The following is a 22,492-nucleotide window of genomic DNA, read 5'->3' as shown; positions in this document are numbered from 1 at the left end:
AAGCCAAAAAACTTCAGGGGATGTCCCTGTTACTTAAAGGGATATTCCACCATTTGGGGAAATGCACTAATTTTCCACCTCCCCTTGAGTTAAACTGTTGAGTTTTACCTTTCCCCAGTTCATCCAGCCGTTCTCTGAGTCTGACAGTCACTTTTAGCTTATGCTAACGGTCTAATCTGATTCAATGAGCTGGAGGTGGAAAATGAGTATCCCCAAATGGTGGAGTATCGCTTTAAAGGACAATTCCGGCGCAAAATGAACCTAGGGGTTAACAACACATGAGTTCGACCGTTCTCTGAGATGTTTTCATGCTAATCGAATGTGACCAGTTTTATTGCAAACCGCTAATTAGCTTATAATGCTAGTATTAAGGGCAAAGACTCAAGTAAAAAGAAATCGATATTTCTATACCACTAACAAGGCTCAAAATAGCACCACACTTTGACGGTAACATGAGTTTTTTTTTTATCATTCATTTATTTTTATTTTTTAATATTATGATCTTTACCTTTAAACTATTCTTTCACTATTGCCCCTTTATGCTTTTATTTGTTATTACTGTTTGCTTTTGTTTATGTAAAGCACATTGAATGACCTCTGTGTATGAAATGCGCTAGGCCTATATAAATAAACTTGCCTTCACTTGGATTGAGGGCTGTCCCAATGTCACATTTCAAAGTGTGTGAGGGTTTGAGAACACACTTACCAAAACCTTTCACTCATTTAGCACTTGAGATCAATTAGGTCTGTCAGTCTTTAGTCCTCAGGGCTCACTTTGGGATTGGCCCACAGTGACCTACAGAATGTTTCCAATCTTCCTCAAAGCTTGTCATGCTGCCCATGTGTGTATGAAGTATTCATACTTGTTCATGTTTGAATGTGTCCACACTTACTCCAATTCTGATGGTGTGAGGGCAGGAAAGGGAGGGTGGGTGGAGGTGTAAACTGAGAGGTGATGGGGCAGGAGAGGGTGGCTAGAGGTGTGAACCGAGGGTTGATAGGATAAAAAAAGGATGGGACATTGATTTAGAGAATTTTCCCATACTTCCCCAAAGATTTTTCATGCAATGTGTTTGTGTGAACGCACTATTCATACTTATTTTGTGTTTGAATATGTCTTCCCTAAATAGCTCTACACTTTTGATGTATGATAGATAATGAGCATGAATCGTCTCTCGGCCAATCAGAAACAAATAAATAGTTCCATAGAACCCAATTGTTGTATAATGATAGATAATGAGCATGAATCAGACCTGCAGAGCAGTGGGCTGTGTGACTATACAGAACATAGGAACTGACCATCAAACATGTTAACATGCAGGTGCAGACACCTCAGAGACAGCATGAGACTGAACCACTGGTGTCTCTTCAGAGACGACACCTGAGTAAATACCTTTCCAAACTGAGAACACAGACATGGTCTCATCTAAATGGATCATCTGATGTACCTTTAAATTACATAATTTAATGGCATTTAATATAACAGAAGACTTTCAAGCAGTCAAGTTTATTCAGCACATTTCATACACAGAGGTCATTCAATGTGCTTTACATAAACAAAAGCAAACAGTAATAGCTAATAAAAGCACAGAAGGGCATTATTGTCAAATAATTCCAAACGGAGAACCCAAATATGGTCTCTACTGTAAATCATTCATTCTCAAAGTGGGATCCGGGGACCCCCAGGGGTCCGCAGCACATTGTCAGGGGGTACCTGACAAAGTTTGCTACAAAATATGAAATTGTCTTATATGGTGAAAAATGCTACAGTATCAGTATTTGCCCAATTGATCTGCTGATACGTTACATCAAAACACTTTACTATTAATTAACCACGAACAAAATGAAAGTTATGTGAAGCAAACACTATGTGTTCAACACAATAGGCCTCCATTTGACAAAGAAACAACAATCCTTTAAAAAAAATTCTACGTACTGTCAAAGTTTGCTAACATGACTATTGTGGTATTAGCACTATGTTTTTAAAATACATATAACAAGCATCTAAAAGGAAAAAAGGCTATACAGCTACATGATTAACTGACGTTTTATGTGTTGCGATTATGAGGGGTCCTTGGAGAATTTTCCACTCCATGAGGGGTCCCCGGCCCACAAAAGTTTGAGAACCCCTGCTCTAAATGGATCCTCTGATGTACCTGGAAATTAGAAATCATTAAATGACATTTAACATACTCTCTACAGAAGGACTACAGAGAATGGATCCTCTGGTGTGTCTTGAGATGAACTGCCTGAGTAAAAGTCTTTCCACAATCTGAACAGTGATATGGCTTTTCTCCAGTATGCATCCTCTGATGTGTCTTGAGAGAACTGCTTACACTGAAGGACTTGCCACATGTAGTGCACAGGTATGGCTTTTCCCCAGTATGTGTTCTCTGATGTACTTTGAGACAAAATGGCAGGGCAAAAGTCTTTCCACACTCTGAACACGCATATGGCTTTTGTCCAGTATGGATCTTCAGGTGTGTATTTAGGTAAACTAACTGAGTAAAACTCTTTCCGCAATCTGAACAGTGATATGGCTTTTCTCCAGTATGGATCCTCTGGTGTTTCTTGAGATAACTGCTTTCACTGTAGGACTTACCACATGTAGTGCACAGATATGGCTTTTCCCCAGTATGTGTTCTTTGATGGGCAGTGAGGTTGCTGTTGGTTCTGAAACTCTTCCCACATGTAGCACACTGATAGGACTTTTCCCCAGAATGGATTTTCTGGTGTTTCTTGAGATGAGCTCCCTGAGTAAAAGTCTTTCCACAATCTGAACAGTGATATGGCTTTTCTCCAGTATGCATCATCTGGTGTATCTTGAGATAATTGCTTGCACTGAAGGACTTCCCACATGTAGTGCACAGATATGGCTTTTCCCCAGTATGTGTTCTCTGGTGTTTCTTGAGATGAACTGCCTGAGTGAAACTTTTTCCACAATCTAAACAGTGATATGGCTTTTGTCCAGTATGTGTTTTTTGATGGGTAGTGAGTGCACCGCTGGCTCTGAAACTCTTCCCACATGTAGCACACTCATATGAATTTTCTCCAGTATGGAACTTCTGGTGCGTCTTGAGAGAGCTGCTTTGACTGAATGACTTACCACATGTAGTGCACAGATATGGCTTTTCCCCAGTATGGATCCTCTGATGGACAGTGAGCTCACTGCTGGTTTTGAAACTCTTCCCACATGAGGCACACTGATATGACTTTTCCCCAGTATGGATTTTCTGGTGAGTCTTGAGGTGACAGCTTTGACTGAAGGACTTCCCACATGTAGTGCACAGATATGGCTTTTCTCCAGTATGGGTTTTCTGATGGCCAGTGAGCTCACTGCTGGTTCTGAAACTCTTCCCACATGTACCACACTGATAGGACTTTTCCCCAGTATGGATTGTCTGGTGAGTCTTGAGATTAGACGACTGAGTAAAAGTCTTTCCACAATCTGAACAATTATATGGCTGTTCCCCAGTATGCATCCTCTGGTGAGTATTGAGATTACTGCGTTGGCTGAAGGACTTACCACATGTAGTGCACAGATATGGCTTTTCCCCAGTATGGATCCTCTGGTGAGTCTGGAGTTCATATGCCTGAATAAAAGACTTTCCACAATCTGAACACTGATATGGCTTTACTCCAGTATGTGTTCTTCTCTGATGGTCAGTAAGAGCTGCGCTTGTTCTGAAAGTCTTTTCACACTCTGAACAATGATATGGCTTTTCTCCAGTATGGATCCTCTGGTGTACCTTTAGACACAATGCCTGAGCAAAAGTCTTTCCACAATCTGAACAGTGATATGGCTTCGGTCCAGTATGGGTTGAGATCTGACCCCCTCTTGAAACTCTTCCCATTTGCGATCCTTTCAACAACTGTAATATAAGAAAATGATTAAAACATATCATCTCTGTTCCTCGTCCTACAGAAATGAAAATGTTATCTTTCTCCACTTAAAGATTAAGAGTAAAAGTGTCTAGCTATGAGAATGTCAACACAGGCACAGACACATGAAGTCAAGAGCAGAGGACCATGTTAAAGATGACAAAATACATCCTATGATTAAAATATGAAATAAAGAATATAAAGAACTCATCACACATGATTTTCTAATACAAACTTTTAAGAATCAAACTTGTAGGAGATAAATCATGGTCATTTTCTCTTTGAGGCATATTGTGTTATTTTTTCTTGTTTTGGCAAGTAGCCAAAGCATATAATAAGAGGGGTCATGCATTGTCCACCAGTCAGTATTGGAAAATAAGTCCTGGCCATATTGAAGGATGTGACTGTCCTGTGTGTAGGCTGTAGCCAGTAACTTATATGGCAGTCTGAAGAGATTGGAGGCACGCTGATCACATGATCAAAACTGATCATATGTCCCAACCGTACCAGTCAACATTGATCTTAGAAAATAAGAGAGATCGTTTTGCGTTGGTGTCTTGTCGCCAAAAATGAGTTGATATGGCAAGCTGGTTAAACGTGAGGGTCTGTAGTAACCTATTCTCAGACGATAAGCAGCCATGTTCCACACAACAACACAAAACTAATTTTCAAGACCTAATTTTGTCAGTCAAACAGCTAATCAATAATAATCCCACAGATCAACACATTAATCAACTATGAAAGTATACGGGTAATCGCTACTTGCAGCCCTAATGTGTGTGTGTGTTTGTGCGCGCGTGTGTGCGTATGCGTGTGCGTGTGTGTGCGCGCGCGTGTGTGTGCTTCTAGTTCCTTACTGGTCTCGGGCTGTTCTGCATCTCCATTGGTCTGCATCTGCAGGTCCGTCCCTCGCCGTCCTTGTGGTCTACAACAGTCCACCAGCACCACTGATACCCTTTTCATCTGGGCCAGAGACACAGGCTCTGTAGGGCAAGGCAATTAAAAATTAAGTTGGGCCAGATTTTCAAACCAAGAAATTGAGCTGGGTCAGACATTTTCAGTGGCTGGTAGGGTAAGCAGCAGATATGATGACACATTTTACATGTTAATTAACACAAATGAATGTAGGTCTATTTATCATTTTCCTTATGATTTCTGTCACATTGGACACAGGCACATCAAAAACAGCATCAAACTTTTTCGTGCTTGTTTCAGATGTGTGTTTGGAAACGGTCACTCTGAGCACTATGCACACACTGGCACTTTCAAACTGTTCATAAATTCATGTTGGTGGAATTATTGTTTTTTTTATTCAGAGTGCACACTGACTTTGACATTGACAGAGTGTGACATCAGACAAACTGAAAGCAACAGTGTTTGAGATAGAGATTAGGGATGGCGAAATAAAAAAAAAAAAATCTTAACCGGCCACTGAGCCTCATTAACCGGTTAAAGTCGGTCACCGAAAATTCTATAACTGCCATTTATGATACCCGTGTCCTGTCGCGCGTCTTTCTCTGCCCGTGAAACAAGTTATCCCCCCATTTTAGAATGGTTAGGCTCCCGTCACACAATGTGAGTTCGTGCCCTTTGTATTATACATTTTCCCCAATCATTGTCCACTACTTGTGGAGGAATAAGGGTTTTGTTTTGGGGAGAAAAATAATTGCTTTCCCTGCGCACCCACGCACAGGCACACATTACGCACAACGTTGACCTTCCATGCAATGCGGCACCGAGCTCGGGCTATAAAAAGTTCACGTTACAAAGTCACAAACAGAAAACGCTACATTTGGTGGTGTTACAGGAAAGTATATTAACCAACGTCTTCGTAAAAAGCGTGTAGCGTGCTGCACAAAATCCTTTGCAATAAGTTCCTGTAGTCATGTCATTTAAGTACAAATGAATAAAATAAAATGATTGTGAGAATGGTGTACATGGCTACGTGAGCTCTGCTGCGGCAGAGCCATGGCTCTGTGCTGTGGTTGTGCTTAATGAATTCTGCCGTGGGACGGCTCATGCTCACATTTATCATTTTTCAGGGTTCGTACACCTATTCCAAGATCAAATTCAAGCACTTTTCAAGCACTTTCAAGGTCAATTTTCAAGCTTTTCCAGCACTTTACAGCGGGGGCAAATGACATTATACGAATATACTAACTCAAAATGATTTTCACTTTTTTATCATTTAAAGATGGTTTTAACAGACAAAATTGTGTTTCTTAATAGCAGGAAAAGAAATGAAAGGAAAACTTAAAAATGTGTCACCTGTCTGGAAGTAGACTTTGCTTGCTATCTAACTGGCTGAGTCAATATACCAAAAAAAAAAAAAAAAAAAAAACATTAAAAAAAATAAATACAATAAGAAAAGAAAATAATCACCCAACAAATAACTATTCTTTGCTGAATATGTGAACTCAAACTAATGTTAAGGCTGCTCTTTCATGACAGTCAAGACTGATTATGTCTCTTTCTTGCCTACAACGGCATGCAGACAGGCCTACATTTGTTATCATGAGCTACCAACCAGTAGGCTAGCAATGCGGAGATGTGACGTTGGGTGACGTAAAGATGACTGAGTTGTCATATAATTGGATAAATTTAACTTCTTGCCAAAAGGCACGATATGCACATATGCATGGTGTTTTAATGTCTTTCCACTTGTAGGGCCTATAAGCATTAAACCACAAAACTGAGCTGAACTTTGACATGACCAAGCCAGGATTCAAATACCGAGGTCATGGGTGTTGATAGAAATGTTGCACCCCGCGAAATACTATGGGGGCATGCCCCCAAGGAAGACATTTTTTAAAAATAACCCCTTAAATGATGACTTATGGTGAATATTGCGGAAACTAATAGATACATTTACATAAATATAATTTATACATTATAGCATAAATCACACTTAGAAATACAGCCTATTAGGCATATGGTACATTTATAAAAGAGCAAAGTAGCCTATATATGCCTATGAAAGACTTAACCATAGAGGGCTGTAATGTAAAGGCTATCATGATCATTTTGCCGTATGACGTAGAAACATTTGTTCAGTTTATAACATGTTTTGTTTATAACTTAAACCAACACTTTTCCACAATATTCTACTTTTTTAGATGCACCTGTATATTTCAAGAGCATTTTCTCCAATTGGTTTTGAGGATATTTATACTGATCTCTGCTCCATCTTTAATTAAGAATGCTCTGCTTCTCCTCATCAGAGTAGTGAATGTTGCATTTATAAATTGCAGGGTCATAGGCTGCGGAGCTTGTACCTTCTGACACAGTGTGTCACATCTTGTCTCTCACTCACTTGTGAGGGCCCTTTGCCTATTATTTCCCTCCCTTCTCCTAACTCTTTCTCCTCATTTCCACCTTTCTGCCTGATTTCCCTTCTCCCGTCTCCTGTGTAAATAACTGACCGATAATCAATATCATGCTTAGATAATATCCATATAAATTATCTACTATTATCTACTATCTAGGCTACTATCAGTACAGGTTAGCTAGCTGCAACTCCACTGAATTTCAGCATAACATTTTGAGTAGGCCTTGAAGTCAGCCTTTGTTCAGGTCTGACGATTATTTATTTTGGACAATGGATTTGTGGGTATTGAAGTTTATTTGAGCTGCGTGAGACACTGTGTTGCGTCGTTAGGACATAGCTCCGCGATAGCAGTCAACTCTACTTTCGTTTTGACATGTCAGAGGTATATCTACAACTACGTGTTGCGTGACGCTGCGTTGACGCAAGGATAATTGTCTTGTCGGCTATTTTTTGTTAATGAATAAAACGAAATTTGAAGAAAGAAAGGTGACCTCTATGGTAGATACGGCCATAGACATGACTGGTGCGGTTTTGCATTCACATGCCATAAAGTTTTGTCTCCCTCTTCAACCTAACTTTTTCCTTGTCTTCCAATGATTGGAGCTAAGTAGCCTATTCAATAATATGTTAGCTTTAATGGCGACCTAGCTAGCAATGCATCTGTAAGACCCTAGGCCTACATGATTTCTGTTCAGCAGTCCGAAATAGCTGTTTTCTAACCAACGCTCATTGAAACGGCAACTTCACTTCATGTTGATGGTCATCTCCGACTGTGTGCAGGGGGGCGTTGTCACGCATGAAAACAGACTGGCAGATCAGTCACATAGCCTACGCAGATCGGTGCGCAACCGAGGACCATGGCGGTCGATTTTGTTCGGCATCTTTTTTTGCCAAAGTTCACAAGCCCATAGAGCTAAATAGAACTAAACCGACACCCCTCTCTCCCCCTGTAAAACTGTCTGTATCTTGGAAAGCATCAATCTTAAATAAAAGTAATTTTACAGTGTATCTCCTGGGTAACATAGGTACACCTGGTAATTTTTTCAGACCTAAGTGGGTGGGCCCTGGTTGAATTGACGTGGAATGACGCAATTGTTATTAATCTTATATTGATAAAAACATCCAGTTGGTATTGTTTTTCATATATAAAACATACCAAGAGCTTTTTGAAATCATTTGAAACTAATAAGAGTTTGACTTAATTTTAAGACATCTCACCAAAACAAAAGGCAAATGTGCTTGTTTTCTTGATAATTGTGTCTATTCATATTTCATTTTAAATACATTAAATCTTGAACTTCCCCCTGGGGATCAATAAAGTATACTAGATAGATAGATAGATACTTTATTGATCCCCAGGGGAAATTCAAGAAATCTTTCTACAATGTTGCTAACAGGAGACACTGATACATGAAGTCAAAGCCAGGAGACAACAAGTGTAACAGACAGCTAATATCGTGTAATGATTTAAGTATTCCCACATCTAATATAAACAATGTTAATAACTAAGAACCCCTCCAGGTTTCCCCAATACAAACATTTAAGCTTCTTACTTGTAGTTGAGGAGACATCCTGGTCATATTCTCCAGAATCAGAATCGTTTCCCTCCATAATTCCCACTGGTGTGAAATCCATTTCTCTGTAGGTAGATGATGTTTGTGTTTCAGTCCTACAGTTATTTTCCAATACAGTCTTATCTTCCAATTTACTGGTCAAAATATGTTTATGGAGGAAATAATCAAACTCATTTTCTTTGATATCTTTCTTTCCTAGTATTAGTGGTTCTCTCAAACGTCCCATCAGTTTAAAGATAACAAAATGTACAGTATGTATCTAACCATAGTTGTCCTTGTGATGACATACACCTACACTCTGTACTTCCACAGCATACCTGTGACAACCACTCTCTGCTATAACACCTTTATCTGACCTGTTGGCATCCTGGAGTCCATTTTACCCAATCAGCTGCAAGAATACAGTATTTGCATTACAAATGATTATGACAAATGATTATTGGTTAGACAATTATGATGATACTCAGGTGGGCATGTCTATGGATTAACCTGCCCACAGACCACAAAGGAGTGTATATGGGAGTGGGGTGGAGGTGTGAACGGATTGGTGATTGGGGTAGGAGACTGCAGGTGGGGGTGGGGTGGAGGTGTGAACGGATTGGTGATTGGGGTAGGAGACTGCAGGTGGGGGTGGGGTGGAGGTGTGAACGGATTGGTGATTGGGGTAGAAGACTGCAGATGGGGGTGGGGTGGAGGTGTGAACGGATTGGTGATGGGGGTAGGAGACTGCAGGTGGGGGTGGGATGGAGGTGTGAACTGATTGGGGGTAGGAGACTGCAGGTGGGGGTGGGGATGTGAACAGATGGTGATGGGGGTAGGTAGGGTTGAACACTGATGAGGGGCTGAATGACATCACACCTGCAAAAGTGTAATAACTTAAAAAGCATTGAAAAAAAATTTGGTGAGTTTTGGAAATTGATGGTGGGCTAGTGATGTCATGCGAGTAATAAATAAACCATATTTATCATAGTAGCACAAAGGTTTCTTTTGACGGCACAAATCAGCACAAACCTAGCACAAACGATTGAGACCATTTTGGGAAGATCTGGACATTGATGGGGGGCTGGATGACGTCACATGTGTAACAAATAAAGTGTAATAACTTAAAAAACATAGTAGCACAAATGTTACTTTTAACGGCACAAATGTAGCACAAACGTTTGAAACTATTTTGGGGAAATTTGGACAAGTATGGGGGGCTGAGTGACGTCACTGGCCAGAAAATGGAAAGTTTAATTACTTTTGAATAACATGGGGGGCCAGCTTCACACTGGTCAAAATTATAAACTTTAATAAAAGGTTAAACAAATGTTTTGTGTGTTTTCTTTAGAACATCAACTGTGTTATATTTCTGAAATATATATCTATTGTGACATATTTCTATACTACATCAATAAGAACATGCATATATTTTGCCATATATTTGATTCCCTATGAGTGCAAATGTTCCCATGCTATAGGCATATATTTGTATCCATACACAAATAAACTTATCATATATTACAGTAACTATATGCAACAGGCATATATGTAATATATTTGTATCTGGGAAAATATATATTAAAGACGGCCAATTTTGCTATATTTTCAAATATATTCGACATGTAGCCTATGTGTGTGAGGCATATATTAACACAGCCTACATTACATAATTTACAGGCGGCCTATTGCCATATAGTGTATCACATTTTTGCAGCTCACAAAAACAAAGTCACAGCACACCGACTAGTGGGAAAAGAAAATAAATAAACAAAACGTTGTGTCTAAAACGCAGCACCTGCACATTCATACATTCAAGAAAACAGCACATTCAAGAAAACAGCAGCCGACAATCGACTGGCTGTAAGCGTAGCCTCTAAAAAAAGAAACGAGAAACTCAGTTGAGTGCTCTGTGCATGATGCATCTAGGATTCATCGTTAGTCAATATACATCAGCCTACCTACTAAACATACGCCGAAAACAAGACTCATACAATTTATGTTCTAGCCAGACGTGAGCTGGTAGAATTACTAAAAGAAAGGTAGGCCTACCACTACTTCTTTCAGAAAGGACCATGGAACACATAACTTTGTTACACGTTTTGCTTTCTTTACCAAACACATTATACTCAGTCATAACATAGGCCTACCTTTTTGCAGTCTAGCAGTTGGGTGAGTAGACAGTATTCCGCGGCTTCACAAATTCACCAGTATCGCTGAATGCTGGCGAACACAACAACAGAACCCCATTACATCCAAAGCAATAAACGAGCAGGGATAAGTTTACGCTACACAGCTAGAATAAAAGTGGTCTCCTTCGTGCTCATCAGGCATTCCATTCACGTTTCGAAAGCGCGCACACACACAAACAAATCACTTGGCAACACTTTAGCCCATCAAAAAGACAATAAAATCCCCCTTAGTGCACTGAACCCAAGTAACCATTATAGTCATACAACAGATAGTTTGGACATACCTTGCGCTACAAATAACACGCCGAAACACTGATGCTGTACTCCAACGCTTGCAGCTAGCTTGTGGACGGCTACCGGCATGAGGACCCTTGGTGCCTATACATCTGCCTGCTCTCGATTGCTAACCTCTCCCACCACATTAGGTGACTGACTGACAATAAAGGCTATCGATCTATCTTACCCAATTAATCACAATCAAGCAATAAGGATAATCAGTGGAGCAATGAAAACTTCTTCAGTAGCTGCAATTCAACCCATACAAAAATGTGATATATGGCAATATATGAACATATATGTCAAATAACAGGGACTTATAATTTTACTTATATGGACATATATGTGATTCAAATATTTATGTCAAACATATTGTGGCGAGCGCTCGCGGAAAGATGCAAGTGAGTCAGATTATGTTAATTTACAACCCTTGCGTCCCTTACACCGCACGACCACAAGGTGTACTGTATTTATTTAGAATCAGATATGAACACTCAATATTACAATACTGGGCAGACATAGCCAAACACACTAAGATACTCAGTCGCGGTGGTTAAAGTATTAGTAAAAGTTAACATGAACTTGACACTATTAATAGTCACACACACACTGGAAACCACAGAAGGCAAGTGAACATGCACATAACAACACTAAAACATGACTTTTATCTTAACCATAAACAGTCCCATGAGCCTTTGTGCTAACTAGCTCAACTAGAATAATGTCTCCCCCCTCTGGTCGCTACATAGCTCCCACCTGAGGGGTCAGCCGTCCTCGGCGACCCCATCACTCAATACAAAGTCCCTCAAATGTCCAGGCTGTCTCCGCTGTCGAGCAGGCCGTCTGGGGCTCACAGGAGGTGCAATAGGAGGAGAGCCATTCTGATCAGCCTGCGGAGAGATACTGCTGTCCCCCTCTCCAACTACAGATGGGGCAAGGGGCCGGTAAGGTGAGAGTCTGTCCCGGTGCAGCACCACCTTGCGCCCCTGGCCGGGCATCCGCACCCGGTACACCACTTCAGACAGTCGATCCAACACCTCCCCGGGCCCTTGCCAGCGGCTGCGGAGCTTGGGAGAAACCCCCTTCTTACGGACAGGACAATAGATCCATACCTTGTCCCCTCGTACAAAGGGTTGCCCCTGACATCGCGTGTCGTAAGCCCGCTTCTGTCGTACCCCAGCGTTGGCCTGGGCCTGGCGGGAGTAGTCATGGACCACCTGAAGACGATCCCTCAGTCTACGAAAGTAGTCCATTTCTTTTCCCCCAGCAATCTCGGGTTCAGGCGGGGCACCAAACACTAAGTCAACTGGTGTCCGGAGCTCTCGCCCAAACATAAGGGCAGCAGGCGTGCACTGGCTGGACTCCTGGACTGCAGTGCGGTAGGACCACAGGACCAAGGGCAGGTGGCGGTCCCAGTCACGCTGGTGTTGACTGGTGAGGATGGCGAGTTGAGTGGCCAGGGTGCGGTTGAAACGCTCCACCAGTCCATCGCTCTGAGGATGAAGCGGCGTCGTCCTCGTCTTGTTCACCCCAAGCCGTCGACAGACCTCACCGAAGACCTGGGACTCAAAATTCCGCCCTTGGTCACTGTGGAGCTCGGCAGGGACCCCGAAACGGGCAAACATCTCCTCCACCAACCTCTCTGCTGACGTGGGGGCGCTCTGATCTGGCACCGCATATGCCTCGGGCCACTTCGTGAAGTAGTCCATGGCCACAAGGACATACCGGTTGCCAGAATCAGTGACCGGGAAGGGCCCAAGGATATCCACTCCCACTCGCTCCATCGGAGCTCCCACTAAGTACTGCTGCAGAGGGGCATGAGAGTGCCGTGTTGGTCCTTTTTGGGCGGTGCAGAGGTCACAGCAGTGCACATGTATGTCTACATCTCGTCGGCAGCCAGGCCAGTAGAACCTCCCCCTGAGGCGGTTAAGGGTCTTGGCGTTCCCATAGTGCCCCGCTCCTACTGAGCCGTGAACGGTCTGGAGAACCTGGGAGCGGAGCGCCTGGGGCACTAGAAGCTGCAGGAGGTCATTTCCTCTTCCAGGGGCCTGCCATCTCCGGTAGACCAAACCGTTGTGGAGCTCGAAGTTGCCCCACTGGGAGTAGTAGGCCTTCACCTCAGTCCCCAGTGCAGACACCTCTGTCCATGCAGGGCGTTGCCCCACCTCCAGCCAGCCTCGCAGCAGCGCCAGGGTGGTGTCTGTCTCCTGCTGCTGCCTCAGCTGCTGAGTAGTAAATGGGAGCAGCCCCTCTTCATTGGCAGAGAGGTCGGCAGTTGCCACCACTGTTGTCAGCTGACCCCGTTCTTCCTGCCGCTGACAGTACCGACACTCCAATGCTGCACAGGGGCGCCTGGAGAGTGCATCAGCGTTGCCGTGATGTCGCCCTGCCCGATGCTGGATCTCAAAGTTGTAGCCCTGGAGGGCCTCCAACCAGCGGGCCACCTGACCTTCAGGGTGCTTGAAGTTTAGCAGCCATGTGAGTGAGGCGTGGTCTGTGCGGATGAGGAAGTGGCTGCCATGCAGATATGGCCGGAAGTGTCGTAGTGCCACGACCACTGCCAACAGCTCGCGTCGGGTGACACAGTAGTTCTTTTCTGCCCGACTCAGGGCACGACTGAAGTAGGCTACTGCACGCTCCCCATCTTCTTCCTGCTGTGAGAGGACAGCTCCGATCCCCACATTGCTGGCATCAGTGTCCACGATGAAGGGCTGTTGAGGATCAGGGTAGGCCAAGACTGGGGCCTCCGTGAGGGTCTTCTTAAGTTGAGCAAAGGCTGCAGCACAGGCAGTGTCCCAGGCGAATGGTCGGCCCTTGTCGGTCAGGCGGTGGAGTGGGCTGGCGATAGTTGCAAAGTTTCTGATGAAGCGGCGGTAGTACGACGCCAGGCCCAGGAAGCTTCGCAACTCGCTGATGTTAGCTGGGGTGGGCCAGTCGCGGACGGCAGCTACCTTATCTGGGTTGGTGGCTACACCGCGGCCACTGACGATGTGGCCCAGGAACTCTGTCTCCCTTGTCAGCAGGCGGCACTTTGCAGGGTTCAGCCGCAGCCCGGCCTGCCGGATGGCGGTGAAAACCTCCCGTAGATTTGACAGGGCCCTGTCAAAGTCGTTGGCATGCACTAACAAGTCGTCCAGGTACACGACACAGCGGCTCCGGGGTACATCTGCCAGCACCCTCTCCATCAGCCGCTCAAACGTAGCGGGTGCGTTGCAAAGCCCGAAAGGCATGACGCGGAACTGCCACAGACCCTGCCCGATGGTGAAGGCAGTCTTTGGTCTTGCATCTGGGGCCAGCTCCACCTGCCAGTAGCCACTGCGCAAGTCTAAGGAGCTGAACCAGCTGGACCCCAGGAGGTAGTCAAGGGCATCGTCAATGCGTGGGAGTGGGTAGGAGTCCTTCCTTGTGGTGGCATTAAGGAGTCGATAGTCCACGCAGAAACGCCAGCTGCTGTCCTTCTTTCTCACCAAGACAACTGGGGCTGCCCATGGGCTGTCGGAGGGCTCAATTACTCCCGCAGCTAACATTTCGCGGATCTTGTCCTCCGCCGCCTGCCGTTTGGCAAGACTCAGCCGATGAGGGCGTAGACGGATGGGCTTGGCGGAGCCGGTGTCGATAGCATGCTGGACCAAACCCGTATGCCTGCAGTCTTCGTCTCTTGCGGCAAAGATGTCCATGTAGTCCTCAAGGAGTTGTTTCAGCTTGCGGCATTGCTGTGGGTTAAGGCCATCTCTACTGCGTTGCCACAAGTCGTGTATGGCCTCGGTCGTCTCAGTGGAGGGAACAGCAGGCTCCGTCATAGGGGCTGGGGAGGGCTGTGGCTGTTCAGGGGTGATGGTGGGTGTGCTGGCAGGTGGTGATGCACAGTGGCCTGGCTCTTGCAGAGCAGCCTTTGCTTGGTGGCTGGTGCGTAGGCTATTGGGCTGCTTTTTCTTCCGCTGGCCAGACTGGAGTGCCAGGGTCTCAGTGCCAAGGGTAATCGTTGCCCCGGACACATCAACAAGTGCCTTCCAACGGTTCAGCAAGTCCAGTCCAATGATGCACGGGTCTCGGATGTTGGCGAGCCAGAACTCGTGCACCAGCACCAGGCTTCCAGCCTGGATTCTCAGTCCCTTCTTCCCTCTCATGTCTGCTCTCTCTCCTGTCACTGTCATCAGCTGGGTGTTAGTTGGGGACCACGCCTTTGGGAGGGGGCCGATAGTGCTTGGGAGGATTCCAGGCCGCACCAAGGAAATGGTAGACCCCGTATCTACCAGGGCTCGGCAGCGTTGGCCATCGATTTGGCAAATCAGGTACAGTCCCCTGGTGTGACCGAAGCAGCCGACCAGTGCATACTGGCCTCGGAGAGGGGTTGGCGACTGGAGTGGTGGTCCCCTCACTGAGCCACTCCACTGTCGTTTCCCGCATGGTGGGTGGCCCTGGTCTTTGGTGCAGGGGCTGGGCAATTTCGAGCAACATGGCCAGGCTCCTCGCATCGGTAACAGCGGTCTGGTTGGCGAGGTAGACGACGCCTGGAGGGTGGAGGCCACCGCTGAGACCGTTGTGGTGAAGGCTGGGCTTGGTAAACCTCTTCAACCTCCGCCTCTTCTTCATCATATTCAGTCATCTTGATGTCTGCCATCCTGACGTGTGGTTGTGGTGTGGAACCCTTTTGAGGAGTAGACCGTGTCAAGAGCACCACTTCAGCCCGTTCCGCTTCACGAAGGGCCTCACTGAGAGACTGGGGTATGGCGAGGCGAACATGCTGGCGCAACCTCTCTGGTGCGAGCCCCCGCAGGAAGGCATGGAGGGCCAGCTCCTCTTGGGCAGCAGCATGGAATTGTGGGTAGCCACGTTGGGCATGCAGCTGCACATCTGCGGCGAAGGTACCTAGGCTCTCTCCATCTTGGCGGTGACGGCTAGCTAGCTGCTCCCTGCTCTGGTCGGTGAGGAGTCTCTGCCCGAACCGCCTCTGTAGCGCCATGGTCAAAGCCTGTAGGTCTCGTTGCTCTGCTGGGGCAATGTCGAGGAGCACCTGCAACGCTTTTCCTTCCAATGCAAGGGCCAGGTGAGTGGCAGCTTCTTCATTGCTCCAGCCGCCGTGCCATGCTGCTAGCTGCACTTGAGAGAGATATGGCTCTAGCTGCGTCAGCCCATTGTACTTAGGAAGCTTGGCTGGTGTCCTAGGCATGGCTGCAGGGTGTTGTGGTCTGGGTGTGGTTACCAGTGGTGGTGGTTCATTGGCGGCAGCGGCAGCGAAAGACTGTTGATGTCCCGCGCCTGTCGCAGACAGCAGGGTGTCATCAGCGGTGGTCCTCCTCGCCACTAGGGGGCGGCCAGGGGCAGCAGGCAGCAGTGATTCTCCTGCAGTAGCATTCCCAACCTCTAGGGGGCGGTATGGCCGTGGTGCACTGGAACCATCAGGGTGGGTTGGAAAGCGTTCTTTTTTAGCATGCCCTGACCATTGCCTCTCCAGGTTATCCAGGAGTTGAAAGTTTTGCTCAATGGCTTTCTCTAGCTCTTTAATCTGTTTATCCATCTTTCCTTTTTCTTTAATTAAAATCCCACTTCTGACACCAATGTGGCGAGCGCTCGCGGAAAGATGCAAGTGAGTCAGATTATGTTAATTTACAACCCTTGCGTCCCTTACACCGCACGACCACAAGGTGTACTGTATTTATTTAGAATCAGATATGAACACTCAATATTACAATACTGGGCAGACATAGCCAAACACACTAAGATACTCAGTCGCGGTGGTTAAAGTATTAGTAAAAGTTAACATGAACTTGACACTATTAATAGTCACACACACACTGGAAACCACAGAAGGCAAGTGAACATGCACATAACAACACTAAAACATGACTTTTATCTTAACCATAAACAGTCCCATGAGCCTTTGTGCTAACTAGCTCAACTAGAATAATGTCTCCCCCCTCTGGTCGCTACAATATATTCAAAGCTATATGTCCATACATGCATACAAAATATTTTAATTTCCCATATAAGATGCTATATATCTTCATATACTAGATCCAATTATTTGTTTTCCAAATATATGGAGAAGTTTATGTGTGAATATGTGACAGACTTATATGTAGTCTCCATGTATGGTGGCATACATATCCATACACTAGATTCCACTACTTATTTTCTAAATATATGGAGAACTTTATGTGTGAATATGTGGCAGACATATTTGTAGTCTCCATATATGGTGGCATATCCATACACTAGATTACATTACTTTTTTTCCAAATGGAGAACAGTGTGAATATATTTGTTTATGTCTTGGCGTCACAGATATGGTGTACTATGCTGCCTTATGTGTCAATGTTTTGTGTGGAGTGCTTTGGGTTGCACTATGTGCATGGAAAATGTGTGAGGCCAAAGCTACTTTAAATATAACGGATGCTTAGCGCATCTTGATATGCGCATGCGCACACAGCAATACCCATCCCCCACCCTGGACTGATATTTGAACTCCAACCATGGTGACTTTCAACCGGTACTTTTTGTCATGCATCCAACTGTGTAAGCTGTACAAACTCTGCTGTCATCATATCCAAGGTAAGAAAGCCTTTAGTAAACGGGAATTAGTTAGAAAATATTGTTTTTATAATGTAATGTTAACCAAATCCGTTTGTTAACAGTCTAACCATCATGTTAGAATTAGCTAACGTTAATGTTATCAATTAGCTATCGATAACGTTAGCGAGCTAATATTGCCAACGTTAGCGATGTTAGCTGTTAATGTTAACTTTTCCATTAACTAACTTTACCATTATGTGGAATATCTACAATGGTAGTTAACATCATATCCAACAACAAGCCTGTCTGAGATGTCGTTATGAATATAAGTTTTAGTTTGAATGAAATATCAGGTGTGAGTAAGTTAGCTAACCTAGCTATAGCAGCTAACTTATATTTAAAGTGGCTGCTAATAACCATGCAGGCTAACGTGAATGTTAGTAGGCCTAAATGGATCTTTAGTTTGTGAAGGGTAGTGTTAAGCCATCCTTACAACAGAGGACTTTGAAGATTTGGGAAAAATTCTTGAAAGATAGTCTTTTGAATATAGCTTGAATGGGGGGCATTAGTTAAAAGACTCCAATCTTTCCCAAATCTTGTCAAAGTATTCTAATGTATGGATCATTAGGCTACATGTTCTTCATCTCATAGCCCTTATTTAAGCTTACTTGTGCCAAGGTGTGTGTTTATTAAAGATGCATGTGAAGGTCGTAGTGCTTCAGTGATGGTCTTTTCATGTTCTGTGTGTTTTACAGCATATTAATCTTCTCTGTTCCCTGTTTGCAGGTGGTGATTTGTGAGGACTGCTGCCCTGAGAAGACTGAGTGCATCATATGCCAAATCAATGTGTGCCACTTCCATAAAGGGGAAAAAAGTTTCTACCTGGAGAGTGTACTCACTGTTTGTGTGGAAAAACTAAACTTTAATAAAAGGTTAAACAAATATTTTGTGTGTTTTCTTTGGAACATCAACAATGTTATATTTCTGATACATATATTGTGACATATTTCTATAAATGTGACATAGCAGAACATTACATATATTTTGCAATATATTTACCTTATATGAGTGCAAATATATGTCCATAGACATATATTTGCAATATATTGGTATCAGTGGCGGCTGGTGGTTAAAAAAATAACGGAGGAAGGAATGTCTGCTTGATTGGCGTTAGTGGCAAATGTGAGGTTGTGATGGTGTTTGGTGGCATATGTGAACAATAGAGTATGTAGGCCGCCTACCCAGACACATTTATAGCAGCAGTATGTACTATGCCAGTTAAAATGCTACAATGTTGTGCAATAAATGCTGTTCTGACATTGACATGTAAATTTAGGTCTGGGAAGTCAGGGAAGATATGTAGGTCTAGTTATGAAATACTGTTTTCCAGATGTGCAAAATTACGGAAAGTCTGGAGGTTTTGCTCAGTGTAATACATTGGCAGAAAAGTCTATAATAATAAAAATAGACACTTGTTTTATAAAACCATGTAACTATTTACCATTAAAAATAGACCTTAAATGTGGTTATTTGTAACATGCTATTGTTTTTAAAGCCAAATCGCTATAATTTAAAGACAGGTTGTAGTAGCTAAGTGGGAATTTATGAAAGCATACTCGAAAGGCAAATGTTATTGAAGACGTCATTAAAGGAATGCATCATGGTCTGAAACATTCATTAACAATGTTACCATCCAAAGATACATTTAGAACGGTGAAAACAAGAACATAACAACAAGAACCTTATTTAACAATTGTTTAGTTAAGGCATAACTTGGATGATTATAACAACGCATAAATATCCAAAACTGTTTTATCACCAAGTGAACTGTCCACGTATGTGACAGGCCAGCAGTAGGCTATGGCTGATTGTTTTCTGTGCTAACGTTACCAGTTAGCCATGAGTAGCCTATTTGTCTGACTAGCATTCAGTAGCCTACACTTACCATCTTGTTTTGGAATATGAATGTTTGCTTCCTTTTGTCTTCCTGCTTTGATAAACATTATCAGTGTATTTGAATGTATAAAAGATTTGAGATTGTCCTCTGATTCCATTGTACTGTTTATTTCACGAGCAAAAAACAAGCTTTCCGTTCAACATAAGATTCGTAGTTTGACTGCAGATAACCTTCTTGAACCGTTGCCGCTAAAAACAGCACCCCCTATCGCAATTGAAAATTACTGTACGGAGGAGCTTCCTCCCTTGGCCATTGAAAACGACGTGATTCACGAGCCGCTGGGGTCCGAGGCGTTTATAATGGACTTCAATGAGGGGCTTGAGGAGGAAGCTCCTCCATACAGTAATTTTCAATTGCGATAGGGGGTGCTGTTGGCATTTTGACCTAGGGGAACGATTTTGTTCATTCAAAGTGTTAAAAATAGTAATATTAACAGTAATTTATCAGATTAGTAATTCACTTTATATATTTTTTATTTTTCTCTGAAATTTTAGGGAGGGTGTTCCTCCCTTTCCTCAATGAAGGAGCCTCCTCTGATTGGTATCCCTAGTATGCGTACAAATACATAACATATCATATATTAACATATATGCAACTGACATATATTTGTAATATATTTGTATATCTGGGAAAATATATGTGACATATATAAAAACGGCCAATTTTGCTATATTTTGAAATATATGTAACATGTATGTGTATATATGTGACTTATATGTGTGAGGCATACATTGACATATACATAATATATGTGATTTACATATATTGCCATATACCACATTTTTATATGGGAAGTGTAGGTGGGGGAGATGCCCCTGCATTTCAGAAGTCAACAACCTGGCACTGGTATGGCCTACTGGGCAAATATCAGGGGACACAAAGAGAACCACATGTCTCGGGCAGCTGTTAAGAGAATGTCGGGAGAGAGAAAGTATGAAAGTTAAAAGCTATCGGTGGATTATAAAAGATAAGGTGAATAATATGGGAATTGGTTCTCTGAACATCAGTCCAACTGTAGCATATCTAGCGCCTCCTGGGATATTAGAGGAATTGAAGGTTGATTAAAGTGGGGGGCCTTAAGCACATTTTTGCGCAAATTTATCTAAAAGCGTCAAATTTGGCACAGATGTAGCTCCGGTCATACTGAAATGATTTAGCTAGGGCGCCGGAGCCAGCGACCCTTGGGGCCAAGATGGCAACCAAATCCCATGTGGTCAGCAACATAGGAGCACCACAAGGTACTGTGCTGTCTCCTTTTCTTTTCACACTGTAGCCCACACCTCAGACTTCCAGTACAACTATGAGCCATGCCACCTGCAGAAGTTCTGAGATGATTTTGCAGTTTCGGGGCGTGTCAGTGATGGTGAGGAGACGGAGTACAGGCAATTGGTGAACCACTTTGTGACGTGGTGCAGAAACAACCACCTTGTCTTGAATGTGGCTAAGACAAGGGCAATTGTTGTGGACTTTAGGATGGATTCAAGCCTGAGCTAAATACCAATACAATACTGGAATATGTGGGGGTTCTTATAGACAATGAACTGGATTGGAGGTACAACACTAAGGCTGTATACAAGAAGGGTCTGAGCAGACTCTATTTCTTGAGAAAGCTTAGGTCATGTAATGTGTTGAGTTGAGTGTTGTTGCAAGTGCAATATTTTCTTTTCTGCCATCTGTTGGGACTGTAACATTACACCCAGGGACACTAAGAAACTGAATAAAATCATAAGGGAGGCTGGCTTTGTGTTGGGGAAAGCTCTAGAGCCCCTGGAGTTGGTGGTGGAGAGAAGAATGCTGCACAAACTGTCAAATATATTAGACAATACCTCACATCCACTACACAACTTACTGGTCAAACAAAAAAGGGTTTTCAGGCTATGCCAACTAAGCTGACAGATAAAGAAAGAGAGTGAGGTTTACCAACGTTCCACAAGCACAGCTAAGCTAGCTTGCATCCGTTACACCAACTAAGCTGATAGATACAGAAAGACTGTTTTACCCACTGCAATAGCACTTCATAATGACTCCGCCCTGAGCAGAGAGAGAGAGAAATAATATTTTGAATAATTATTTGTATTTAATAATGTATTTATTTGCATACATTGTAGGCCTATGTATGTGAATGCGGTGTTTGTCTGCTGCTAGAACACTGTCATTTCCCTTTAGGGATGAATAAAGTCTACTGTATCTATCTATCTATCTATCTTCATCTATCACTGTTGCTGTCCATCTTGCTCACAAGCATGAAGTAGCACTAAACAGCTGCTCCACCACAGTTTATACAGTCAACCAGTATTCTCAATATTTGCTCAATATTGCCAAAATCTATGCTGGAATTCTGACACTCCCTCATATATGCCTTCCCTACAATCTCAATTAGAATATTGGTGGGAATATTTGGAAAGTATCAATTATCAGGTAGTTGCTTTCAGTCTAAACATAGGCAATCACAAATGTAAGCATTCCCGTGTGTTTGTCATGGTAAAAAAATAAATAGACATTAAGTTTTCATCTGTAGCTTATTTGGTTCCAAAGTTGTAGTCCTTTTCCAAATGTAACCCATGCCTTATTGCCTGGGCACAACATGTAGTAAATAGCTTTACTTACTAAAAATAATAAATATATTAAAAGTAATTAATATATTATTGTATTTTGATATAGTATGGTTAATAATATTTATTCTTGCCAAAATAGGTTAAGAGGTCAAGTCTGTTCTTTGATTTGCTCTGTTTGGCCGTTTATGCATTTGTGTAGCTCCTGCCCCTTTAAGGTTTAAGGGCAGCAGAGGTTA

General features: G+C 43.4%; 1 protein-coding gene across 1 annotated transcript; it reads right to left on the bottom strand.

Annotated features, from left to right (window-relative positions):
- Window positions 1–2,207: 2,207 nt before the first annotated feature.
- On the bottom strand, window positions 2,208–8,845 carry LOC143118349 (uncharacterized). Its single transcript, XM_076279418.1, has 4 exons — window positions 8,764–8,845; window positions 4,740–4,865; window positions 3,170–3,787; window positions 2,208–2,917 (listed from the first exon to the last, which is right to left on the bottom strand). The coding sequence occupies exons 1-4, from the start codon at window positions 8,843–8,845 to the stop codon at window positions 2,208–2,210; spliced, it is 1,536 nt and encodes a 511-aa protein (XP_076135533.1).
- Window positions 8,846–22,492: the final 13,647 nt, after the last annotated feature.

The sequence above is a fragment of the Alosa pseudoharengus genome, unplaced genomic scaffold (assembly GCF_046254945.1).
Source record: "Alosa pseudoharengus isolate Yale_2024_CS ecotype anadromous, Long Island Sound unplaced genomic scaffold, YU_APseudo_1.1 YU_APseudo_1.1_scf_1, whole genome shotgun sequence".
Taxonomy (NCBI): domain Eukaryota; kingdom Metazoa; phylum Chordata; class Actinopteri; order Clupeiformes; family Clupeidae; genus Alosa; species Alosa pseudoharengus.
Note: the sequence above shows the minus strand (reverse complement) of the source record. Positions and strands in the feature narration are given on the sequence as shown.

Excerpts from the sequence above, each read along its gene's own strand:
- LOC143118349 (XM_076279418.1), bottom strand. The coding sequence starts at position 8,845 with ATGGATTTCACACCAGTGGGAATTATGGAGGGAAACGATTCTGATTCT. Across the intron at positions 4,866-8,763 it reads GGATGTCTCCTCAACTACAA|AGCCTGTGTCTCTGGCCCAG; the intron begins GTAAGAAGCTTA and ends CTTGCCCTACAG. Across the intron at positions 3,788-4,739 it reads TGCAGAACAGCCCGAGACCA|ATTGTGGAAAGACTTTTGCT; the intron begins GTAAGGAACTAG and ends ATCACTGTTCAG.